The following is a 12350-nucleotide window of genomic DNA, read 5'->3' as shown; positions in this document are numbered from 1 at the left end:
CCTCTTATGTTATCAACGAGGGTTATCTTATGAAGGATAATTGCCTATGTGTGGTGAAGGATTTGCGTCCAAAGGTTATGGACGAATGTCATGCTCCACCTTATGCTGGTCATAGAGGTATTATGCCCACTACTCGCATGATTCAGAGATATTTCTTTTGGCCAAGCGTGCGTAAAGACATTGAGGCTTATGTACGTGTATGTCTTACTTGCCAAAAGGTGAAATTTGATAGGCAAAAACCTCCAGGTTTGCTTCAGCCATTGTCTATTCCCTCACAACCTTGGAAAGTATTACTATGGATTTCATTACGGATTTGCCTAGATCCCAGCATGGGAATGATGCTATTTGGACCATTGTGCACAGGTTTAGCAAGCAAGCTCATTTCTTGCCCGTCAAGAAAACCATCAAAGTTGATCATATGGTAAAGCTTTTTCTTGCTAATATTTTCAAGCATCATGGTATGCCTAAATCCATTGTTGGGGATAGAGATCTCAGGACTACAAGTCTCTTTTGGAGGGCTTTATTTGATAATATGGATACTAAACTTGAGTTTTCATCAGCTTGTCATCCCCAAACGGATGGCCAAAGTGAAGTTGCAAATTCAGCCGTGTTGGATTTGTTGAAATGTTATGTGGCAGATCAAAAGACTGCATGGGAGAAGTATCTTCCACTTGTTGAGTTTGCCTACAACAATACAATCCATGCCTCCACAGGAAAAGCTCCCTTTGAGATTATTTATGGCAGAGTGGTCTTGCCACCCATCCTTCGTACAAAGGATGAGCTGATGAATATGTTCGTGACTTAGATGTAGCCTTTGGTCAGGTGCGGACAGCCATTGCACGATCTCAGGATAAGCAAAAAATGGCTGCTGACAAGCATAGAAGGGACATGGAAGTCAAAGAAGGTGATTGGGTTTTGCTAAAATTTGAGAAGGCTAGGCTTCGGAAGAGGCCAGGACGAGAAGGATCATATCCTAAGCTTTCTCCTCGCTATTATGGACCCTTCAAGGTGATTTAAAAGATCAATGAAGTGTCCTACAGGCTTGCTTTACCTAGTCATTGGAAGATTCACAATTCTTTTCATGTGAGTCTATTTTGGAAATATGTGGGGCCAGATCCTGATGAGCTTGTCACAGAAGATCCGCCAGAGATTGAAGAGCTTGAGGAGATCCTCCAGCCAGAACAGATTGTTTTTCACAAGGAGAGAAAGCTCCCTGCAGGAAAGCTTTCTAGGAGATACCTTGTGAAGTTTAAGAATTACTTGCCTATTGATACCAAGTGGGTAAATGAGGACTATTTTGTTGATTATCCACAGTTGTTGCAGGCATATCTTGAGGCTTTTCAGTTGAGGACAACTCTTTAGAAGCCCGGAGGGATGTCACCAATTGGCCGACCATTTGGTCCATCTCCAGTTTTTGTGTCTCGTTCACTTGAGGCCAGGCCGGTGTCTCATGTGAAGAGGCCAGTATTTTGCTGACATGGACGGGAGCCAGACTGGTGCCACCCGTGTATGACCTGGACTGTGTTCGACCCATGGGATTGTCACGCCATGGAAGAGCCAGTATTCGTGCCGTGTTTTGCCTATGGGACTGTCACACCATAGAGAGACTCGTGCCTGGAACTGTGTCTTACCTATGGGACTGTCATTCCATAGGAAGACCAGGTTTTTATGTTTTACGTCGTGCCATTTTTGTGCCGACAGATATTTTGTACTTGTTCCATGATACTATTTGCACATGCACTCATGTTCTGCATGTTTGAAACTGTTTTCGCACGACATGTATTTTTGTGTTTGCCTGCTTGACGTGTCACTTACTGAGCGGGGACGCCTGCCAGTGAGTCGTGAAGTCTGCTCTGTCTTCTGACAAGTTTTGGTGCATGTGAAGAGGTGGTAAGTATATCGCACATGTTGTTTTAATACTTTATTTCTAACCTTTTGATTTATAAGGTTACATGTTCACACCCACTTAAAAGTGGGCACCCACTCAGGGGCCAAGGTGGGGAGCCCCACTTAAGTGTGTGTGGAAGTAGGCATGGTCACCTACCACATCCCTTTGGAACTGGCCACCCACATGCAAACGTGGGGGGGCCAGCCAAATCACTAAGGTTGAACTCCACTTCAATATTCATAAAAAAAGGCGACCACCCTTCATAGGAAAAACCACCGGCGATCGTTTCTTGAAGCGGCGCGTTTTCCCAGCAGGCGAGGTGATCCCAGCAGGCGGCCAAAACCGGCTGCAACCAGGCGTGCTCCCCTGCAGGCGACTGGCTGCTACTCCTTACATGCTGCGCAGGCTGTTGTGTATCCTCCTCCAACCGGCGGCTGCACTCCCTGCACTACAGGCGGTGTACTCTCTCTCTCCCCCAGGCGGCTGAGCTGTTTGCGCATGCTCTTCCAGGAGGCTGTGCGCTCCATCTGCAAGCAAGCGCAAGCTGCGTGACTCTCTTCCAGGCGGCTGCAAACTCCACAGGCTGCGCTTGTTTTTCAGCAGGGCTGCCCACCATCTTCAGGCGGCTGCCCACCATCTACTGGCGGCTGCAAACTTCACTTGCTGCGCCTGTTATCCAGCCAGCAGAACCCTGCCCTCAGGCGACTGTGTTTGTGCTCCATCAGGCCGGTTCCTCCACGCTGCAGCCAGGCAACTCCTCCCTTGCAAGTGGGTGCTCCTCCTTTCACAGCAGGTGGCTGTGGTCTTTGCGTTTATACTTATCTTGGTGGCTGCACTAAGTTCTCTACGAGGCGACTGTGTCAAGGTGTTACCTCTCCTAAGGCTGCCTCTCTATTTCCTTCTTTGAAAGAGGTTGCACGTCTTTCCACTGGCGGCTACAAGAGGACTTCACATCTCCTGGGTGGCTACACCTTCTACACAAATACCACGGGTATTGGTCCTCTATCTGCCAACCACAAGTAAGTGAATTTTCAGATTTAAATAAAGTACTTTGTGTTAAATCTGATAAGGGATTCATTCCCCACGGTAACACCCGTTCGGTGCCGGGTAGTCCAAGCTCTATTGGCGAACCTCGGTCCAAAGGTGCTGAGATCGGGAGAGCCAGGCGTTAGTACGAGAGCGCCTGTTTGTGCGTGGTCTCGGAACACCAGTGAGGTGCTCTCCGCGGAGTCCAGTGAAAGCCCAGGACCGCAGAGATTGGACCACGCCAGTGGTCGTTTTGCTTCGAGCATCTACTTCGAACATCGACTTCAAACCTATTTGTTTGGTATTGTATTCATATGTACATGGACATCATCTGGTTCTTGGAACCCATGGAGCATTGTATTTGTTAAATACTCCCAATAAATATATCATATATTGAGGGGGGGTTCGGCCCATTCCGGCCCCAATGCTGGTGTCAATCTTTCCATTTCATTTCATTTCAATTTCAAGTTGTATTAAGTTGTCCATTTCAAATTGTCACTTGACGGGATTTGTTTCACTCACAATTGCTTTGATACCATGTGAGGGCAAAAGGACCGGAGGACCAGATATACGAGAGATGAGAGTAAAACCACACAGCATGAAATATGTGAGTGAATATATATAAAAGGGTGAGTGCAAATATGTACAAGAGCCCTCATATGAGAGGTGACTCTGAGCAGAAAGAAGACCAATGCTGAAGCAGAGAAGAAGTCGGAGCTGAAGCACGGTCAATGATGAAGGCTCACGTCGATGTGAGGCAAAGCACTCTGAGGTGATAGTGGCAGCAGAAAAAGGTAACGTCGATGACGATGATGGTGGTGCAGTCTCTGATGACACAAGTGCTGCGTACTTGAAGCAGAGAGGGCTGCCGTCCCGAGTGGTGCAACCTCTGGTGACACGGGTGCTGTGTACCTAAGCAGAGAGGGCTGCCGTTCCAATGTAGCAGAGAGGGTTACTGTCCCGATGTGTAGCACAAAGGGCTGCTATCCCGAAGTAGCACAGAGGGCTGCTGTCCCAAGGGCTGTGCCAAAAACGCACAGGATATGCTGAAGGTAAGCACGGATGTGAGGCCTGATGTATGCGCTGATGAAGGCTGAGATAAACGCTGATATAAGCCCTGGCGTAAGCCCAATGTAAGTGCAGATGTGGGCTGATGTATAGGGCTGGTGTGCTGCAGCAAAACGCAGAGGATTGCTGAAGCAAAGCGCTGATGTAAGTTGATGTATAAACGCTGATGTATGCTCTGATGTAGGCGCTGACATGTGCTGAAGTAAAACGCAGATGTGGAGCAGAAGAAAGCCTGATGTAAATGCCAAGAAACAGCCTGATGTTGGCTGATGTGAGCCCTGCAGTAGGCGGCCTAGACCAGCAGAGGAAAACGCAGATATGACCCTATGCTTGTAGGCGGCCAGATGGTACCTGATATGATGATGAAGTGGTACTTGAATGATGAGGTATAGGGGGGGTGCTGGTCGGTCACCATAAAGGTGTGGGCCAGCAGCCAAGACAAAAAACCCCAAAAATATAAAATTTCCAGAAAGTCCCTTTTTAGGGCTGGAAAAAGTGCTGTTTCTTCACAATACCAAGGTGCGGGTGTATACAGCACTAGATTTTCCACAAAGCGGCAACAGTATTCAGACCAAGCTCTCTTCCAGAGACAAGACAAAACAGTCCCAAAACTATCTCCAAGTCAGCCCCAAAACTGTCCCAAAACAGCTCACAGTTTTCTGCTTGTACCAAAGGCAGAAGAGGAGAAAGACTCTGTATTTTGCATGTACTGTCCACCAAAGAAACCACCCTTCCTGAGAAGTAAGAACAGCCAGTGTACAGCCTGCTCACAGGTAGCCACATGATAGAGAAAATTCACAACTGTATTTTGCCTTTACTGTCCACCAAAGGAACCACCCTTCCTAAGAAGTGAGAACAGCCAGTGTACGGCCTGCTCACAGGTAGCCACATGATAGAGAAAGTTCACTACTGTACAGCCTGTCTCAATCGTAGCCACCAGAAAGAGAAAATCAGGTTCTGCTGCAACCAATCGACCAAGAGATATATAGAGACAAGAAACCACTCTATGGCCAGCTTCTGCACCCTCTACCTGGGTCTAGACTCTAGCCCTTCCCATGGGTTGGCTGACCAAGGCCCTAGCCCCTATGAGCTGGCCGCCTTGCTGCCCGGGCCTTCTAGGCCTGGCTGACTAGATGCCCAGCCCTTCCATGGGCTGTTGTGCTTGGCCATGGAGCCTCCTTGGCCTCTAGGGTGGCCCACAAGGGCTACCCTCGTTGTAGGCAAGGCCCTTAAGCCCTTTTTGGGGTGGCCCCTTTTGCCTACGTGCCCACATACCAGAGTGTGTGAAAACAGCATTTTTCCCAGCCCTAAAAAGGGGGATTTTACTGGGCTTTATTGGTTTTATTTGGGATTTTTGTGTCTTTGCTGCTGGTCGACAGCCTTTAGGTTGGCCGACTAGCAGTCCCACACACCACCCCTTAGGTATGCAGCACCCTTGTCACCAGAGCCTGCACCCTTCAGGTACGCAACACCCTTGTCACCAGAGCTTGTACCACTACACCACTTGGGACGATAGCCCTCTCTACTCTTCATCTACCACCTCCTTCAGCAGATAACATGAAAGGCAAAGATCCCCGCCGTCCAGCCAACTGGGAGCAAGAAAATCATGTCCTTACATAAGCCTTCCCCTCCGCTTTATGCCTCCGCCTTATGCCATACAAGCGTGTACAGAAAGCTCCCCACACGTACGGTGGGTGGTACCCAAGCATTTCCCATATCAACGGTAACATAACCCAGGCCCTAACTAATATAAGAGCCTACAATGAGTAAAAAAGGAAAGAAAATTAATTAGTTAGTTAGGCTCTCCTATTTACAAAACCTTAGTTTGCTAAGATGTGTATAGGCGACTGAAATATGAGTAATCAAATGTCACGTTCATAACCATGTGTGCGTGCTAACTCGACCACTACATCATTTCATAATTTTTCCTTGCATTTCTCTACCCTCTCCATCACACATGCCTCCATTTTTTTTTTAATCGCATTAGACGTGCGGCTCTCTCTCTCTCTCTCCCCTATGTGTAGATCTGCCCCATTTTCTCTTCCTCTCGCAAGTATCGTTCTCTCTCGAACGTGTGCACTGTGTAGGTCTACATCCCTATCAGGCACAGTAAGTTATAGAAAAAACAAGGACCCAATATATTGATAGTCGTATTCATGATGAGTATCCTAGGAAAAACAAGGACCCATTATTTATTTGCTTTGCTTTCTTTCTCTTAGACATGTGCAAGTGAATGAGGACCCATTATAGCTGACGTTGGATGCTTAGAGTGGAACCTTGGCAGACTAGTCTTGGACTAGGGCTCACAAGGGGCCAATTACCACTCCAGGTCTTGCACCTGCTGCACAGATATGTCCACGTGGCATCCAAGTGTGGGATGCACGTGATGTGAAAAATCAAGTAACTCCCAAAAAAAAAACTCAAGAAAAAGGGCTCAAAAATGTTTTGTACGTATGAAATGTTTCATACGGTTTCATAAGGTAAGAAACGCGTTTCTATGCAACTATGTTGGCTTGAACCACCCTTCCTCCCACTTCATCTTCAATAATAGGGCCGCCTCTGTTTCTGTATATGAAGTTCAAAGGCAATGGGGCCTTCAACTTTTTGTGAGATCGCCAAATTGAGTTGCATCTTCCTTGAGGGTTTGGGTGGTCTCTGAAAAATTGGCTTCCGCCTCTTTTACCTCAGATAGGATTGTTGTGCTTGCGCCTGTGTTGCATCCATGCTTTTGTGCGGATTCCCACCGCAGTCAGGTGATCTTCTTTTGCACACAGCGAGAGAGAGAGAGAGAGAGAGAGAGAGAGAGAGAGAGGAGATTAGATGCAGGCAGCATTATAAAGGAAAAGTATGTGTGAATTAGCTTTCCACATGCAGAACCAACTAAAATAGAATTTTGATGACGTGTGATGTTTCCTGAAACAAATCCAGGCCTTGCTGCCAACATAGGGTTTCAATGGCATATGAAGGTATGCTAAACTGATGCGTGTTTGCAGAGGCACGTTTCAGCGCTTACGCACGGGGAATTGTTGGTTATGTGGTGAATACTACACATCCGGAGAATCCAGACTTTGGAGGTACAAGACTATAAGAGCTCTCTTTCATTTTGGTCCAAAGACCTTGCATTCTCAGGTTTTGGCTCACAAATAATTTGGCTCTAGTACTATGTCTCTTTTATTTGCAGCAGTCAATTGTTTACAGTTCTATCAAGGCGTACACCATCTTTTTGCTGACATTGCTATATCCTACTCTGAGTAGGATGCATGACATTCAATGATTTTTACCTGCATTTTGAGATATTGAGGTGTGTTGTGCTGCCTTTGGCCGCAGATAACCTTGTGGCAGATGTGCAGGCAACTTGTGACCAGCTAAATTTCTACAAGCTCCATATCATGCATCATGATGTTGTCAGCGATCATGAAGTAAGTAGGACAGGGTCTTTCTTGACTTCTTGATTAGGCGTATTACATAAAGGCTGGATACACAAACCTTTTCCACCCATGTGATGACGGTAATTTGGATGGGCACTCACCAACAGGAAGCCTGGATGGGCCCCTATTTATGGGCAGGGGCTGGATGTGTGTCCAATCTAACAAGCACCTCAGCATTTAAATGTGACATATGCCTTCCTGTTTGCAGTCAACGGTTTCTTTTCGAGTTGTCTATGGGCTGAGGAAAGGAGGAAGGGGGGACAGAAAAGTGCTAGAGGAGAAAAGTTATTTCCTTCGTGAAGGAAACACATGGCTCTTCAAAGATGGAGAAGCTCTCAGTCAGGCCTCACAAGCAGAGCGGATGTTGTCATCCACAACCAATGATTCAGAAGCTAACGTGGGCAGAAAGGCTGCTCCAGGTTTTCGAACAAAATCAAAATTGCGCCCCCGAAAACCCATTTTGATAGATTCACATGTACATTACCCCTGAAGCTGGTCTCAGATGGGGTCAATTCAGAAATCAATAGCAGTCTTGCCAGATGCACATTCCTGGCCAACACTGTATGCATAGAACTGACTTCTGCTGAGCAAACCAAAACTTTTTACCAACAGAGTTTGTATTGTAAGAAGTAATTACTAGCAAATTGCTAGTGCATGTTATCAATAAACTTGAAGGGGCTTTTGTCTGACTCTATGGATCCTTGCTGTCATAGCATGTCACAAAATCTAACTTTCTTAATCACATTGGTTCAAGGACTTTGGTATGGGTGTGCACTTGTGTGTCGTTACATGTAAATAGTCTCTATAGGCCTGGGTTGAAATGTGAGAGTGATCTTAGAGTCCATCGTCAGATGCGTATAACTCTTAGGAACCTTATTCCTTGCCATAGGATTCCAACTACCCAAAAGCATGCCTATGAGTGTGTTTACTATGTCATATCTATCCATATGTATCTCTGTTCTATGAGAGAAAGAGTTGATCATTGATGGAGCCTGATGGCATATCTATCTGTATGTATCACCACTCTATGAGAGCAAGACTGATGGCATACTTCATTGTACTTAAATAAATTCTCTTTTGGAATTGATTTTCAACTTATGTATATACAAATTTTATTTCCTAAGTAATCTTGTGTAAATCATAATGTAACATGACCCAAAACTTATGTTCTACCCTAGAACAACAAGCCACCCAGGTTCGATTTGAGCATAGGCCCAATGATAAGAGTAATGGCTGTAACCTTCTATCTTAATTATAGAGAGTATTAGCTTTACCACCCTTATTTATTAGTGGAATGGAGATGAAGATAAATTTATCGTGGAGAGAGACATAGACTACCTTCCGTATTAGGCCTTGAATCTAAGCTCAGCCATGATTATAGAAAGTTTGGTAGAAGCCTCTTTACCTGGATGAATACTTAGCTAGGATTTTCGATCTCGATTTGTATCTTCCTTATAGAAAATTTACACTCAAAGGCCATACTGTCGTTTCCAACTTTTTTAGATCTTGGGGTGGAGATTTCCCACAGGCAATGTAATAATCTTTGAAGAAATAAAAGAAGTTTTTCTTGTCTTCATAAAGATTTTGATAAAAAAGGAGTCTTTCCTTTTAGAAGAAATCTTGAGGTGTGGACGTCAAACACATAATGTTGTACCTGAAGATAATGATGTCAAAGAAGCACTCCATAGATCCCAACCAAGTCCATTCCGAGGATAAGGGAATAGCCATGGAGAAGAAGGTTTGAATTGGACTAGTAACATGGATGAGTACTTTGACATAACAAGGTACGACACGACTGTAGCAAGAAGGTCTTTGCTTAGCTTAAGATAACCGGTATTGCCCAAAATAGTTGGAGAATTCCAACCATTTGAATCAAGATCAACTTAGGTGTACCTCAAAGATGCTGTCCTATAGGATTCTAGGAGGAAATGCGAATGAATTCTTGGAATTATCTTAGGCAAGAAAATCTATTGAGAGGTACCATCAATCTTGTGCAAGTCTTCTCCATTATGCTCTTGCAATGGTGAGACACTTCTTCATCGATTCGTACAAAGATTGGATCCTCCACTAGATAGATTGGTAAAGAATTTAAAACCCTATATTAGAAGTATAAGAATGGCTAACGATTTTACACAAGCTTTTCCAAAGGAAATAACTTAACAGAGATCCTTACCGCTCCCTTCCCCAAAGAGAGCTTCAATCTCGACAAATAATTATGGCAATGGATGTCAGCCCGATTCTGAGTAGCTAATGCATCTCCCATCCATCCCAAGAATTTTGCCATATATGCCTAAGGAAAAAATTTTAAACTTACGTTTCGTCAAGTTTCCATCTAAGGAGAACTGAATCATGCCCATATCATGGCACATGAAAAGAATCTTCCCATTGGTCAATTCTACTTATATTGGTTTACCCTACTTTTGGTCGATTATTAACTTACGCAAGTATCCAGGCAAAATGAATGAAGGGCTTTTTGAATCAACCAAAATCTTAAAAGTTTTACCTCGGTAATTGGCTAAGGTCTGAATTACCAAAAATTGATGATTCTGACCTTGATGCTCAATGGTGGCGGGGGTGAATTCTCCTCTTATTCTTCCTCATGGTCAGCAACTATAATGGTAGTAGAAAAAGCTAACTGGGTTGGAATTTTCCTAGTCTAATTTCTCTAGTTTTGAGGTGGGGGTCGTGATTACTCTGCATATTGAAGCTACAAGCCTTTGGTATCAGGATCCTAGGGTAGTTGGAGTTGGAAACGTAGGAAAAACAAGAGCGTTCGGGAAATCACTCGTCATGTGGACTAGTTTTGGTATCGGGATCCTAGGGTAGTTGGAGTTGGAAAAGTAGCAACAACAGGAGCGTTCAGGAAATCACTTGTCATGTGGACCAGTTTTATTGATACTAGCATCTCAAGCATTGCACTCTTTCAGGAGTTGATACTACAATTCTGATAACAATTTGGAGTAAGGATCTTGTCCTCTGGGTCTATTGGTCTTAGAGCCTTGGCTCTGACTTCTGTTTAGGACTATTTTTTCATGATTCCTCATGGAAACAAGGTGCAAAGGAATTGAGTAACTAGTGCTCCTACCTTATAACTTGTAAAGGAATCTAGGCTATTGAAGCGAATTAGAAAGAAGCAGGCAATTTATTTTATTAAGCTGAACCTACATGCAAGGAATCAAATGCCTATAACTAAAATTCTCCCCGACTCGTGAGGTGGATCATGAGATTGAGCTAATACCAGCCTACTACAAGAAGGGCATATAAGATGGTCATTCTGGAAGCAATTGAGCTCGAGGAACAGATGAGAAAACTTTTAGAGCAAGGCTTTGTTCGACCTATTATATCTCCATGGGTTGCACCCGCACTTTTCTAAAAGAAGAAGGATGTAACTCTTAGGTTGTGCATTGATTATTGAGGGTTGAATCACCTAACCATACAAAATAAATATCTTATTTCTAAGATAAATGAGCTTTTAGATCGAATCAACTACATGGTACCCAGATATTTACAAAAATTGACTTGAAATTAGGGTACTATCAAATTCGGATGAAGAAGCATAATATTATTAAGATTGACTTTAATACTTGATATGGACATTATGAATTTGATAATGCCATTTAGATGAACAAATTCCCTTGCTATCTTCAATTGGTTAATGAAAGAGATCTTCAAGGAACACTTGGATGATTTCATCTTGGGCTTCTTTGATGACATCGTGGTCTACTCCAAAAAATAATGCCAATCATGAGAAGCATGTGTACAAAGTCTTAGAAACCTGGAAGGACAAATTCTTTTATTAAGAAGAGTAAGGTACCTTCTTCACTGGTCGTATTAAATATCTAGGATTCATAGCGTTAAAGGATGGAATATTAGCTGATCCCACAAAGGTGCACGATGCAAACACAATAAAGGAAGTTAGAAGATTCTTAAGCTTAATAGGGTGGTATCAAATTTTCATCCTTTGATATGCCAAGATTTCTTCTCCTCTGAGTGCAGCTCTCAAGAAGGATATTCCATATTGATGGTCTCCTATGTGTTAGAGTGTCTTTGATAAGTTAAAGGTTACATTAGTGAGACAAATCATGTGTTGAAGCTACCAGAGTTTAAAAAGCCTTTCAAAGTCATTGATGCTAGTGGATTTGCTATGGTGGAATCCTAATACAAGAAGGACACTCCATAGCATATGAATCCCAAAAATTGAGGATGTGTGAGAGAAATTATGCTTATCACTTTGGTAATTGATCATAAGAGCTTAAAGTGGATCCTCAACATAGTGCATGCATATGGAGGGATATTAGGAGTAAAGTCAAAAGGGTACTAGGCTTTCCTACATCTCAAAGATTAGGTTTTGGGTGATTTCCATGTTCTTGTTGAACCTATGCAAATAATTTTTATGGTTCTAAGGCTTGTGGTTCTCCGTGAAATCCGGGACTTAGGTAATTGCATTTTTTTCAAAGGGGTCAATGGGAAATTTTGTTGGTTTGTTGTTAAAGCCAGGATGTCATTCAAGGTAGAAAGGATGGGTACTTCTAAACCTTACCTTCATAATTGGATAATCATTTTGGTTAACTTCCTGAAACATATGTAATTGGTGGGGTTTTGTTGCTTTGTATAACTGTTTGGTATCATCTTTTTTTTGGGTTTACCTCCTCTGGGATTTTACCTTGGGTCTATACTTCTGTATAGTTACCTATTTTTTGGCAATATATAGATTTCATACCCAAAAAAAAGATCTTAATATGAGGCAAAGAAGGAGGATGCAAAATCTTCAAATATTTGATTTTGAGATCAAATATAGATAGGTGTCATGTGCACAGTGTGTATCTACCGTGTACTACACACATGCAAGACTAGTTTCGAGGCTTGGGGAAGCTTGGAACTAGGCAAGCTGATTGACGAACTGAGTTAGGGATATACTAATGGGCGGGCACCCAAGTATG

General features: G+C 43.6%; 1 protein-coding gene across 1 annotated transcript in view; it reads left to right on the top strand.

The window, feature by feature from the left end:
- LOC147626637 (uncharacterized) overlaps positions 1 to 8167 on the top strand; it is a 33960-nt gene extending 25793 nt beyond the window's left edge. The window contains exons 2-4 of the mRNA XM_086816701.1: positions 6976 to 7056; positions 7310 to 7401; positions 7619 to 8167. Of these exons, the coding sequence (XP_086672827.1) occupies positions 6976 to 7056; positions 7310 to 7401; positions 7619 to 7900 (455 nt within the window). The 3' untranslated portion in view covers positions 7901 to 8167. The remainder of the gene's footprint in view (positions 1 to 6975; positions 7057 to 7309; positions 7402 to 7618) is intronic.
- Positions 8168 to 12350: the final 4183 nt, after the last annotated feature.

The sequence above is a fragment of the Cibotium barometz genome, chromosome 22, assembly GCF_041138505.1.
Source record: "Cibotium barometz isolate CiBa-2024 chromosome 22, ASM4113850v1, whole genome shotgun sequence".
NCBI lineage: Eukaryota > Viridiplantae > Streptophyta > Polypodiopsida > Cyatheales > Cibotiaceae > Cibotium > Cibotium barometz.
The sequence above is the reverse complement of the archived record's forward strand: the minus strand, read 5'-3'. Positions and strand labels throughout refer to the sequence as shown.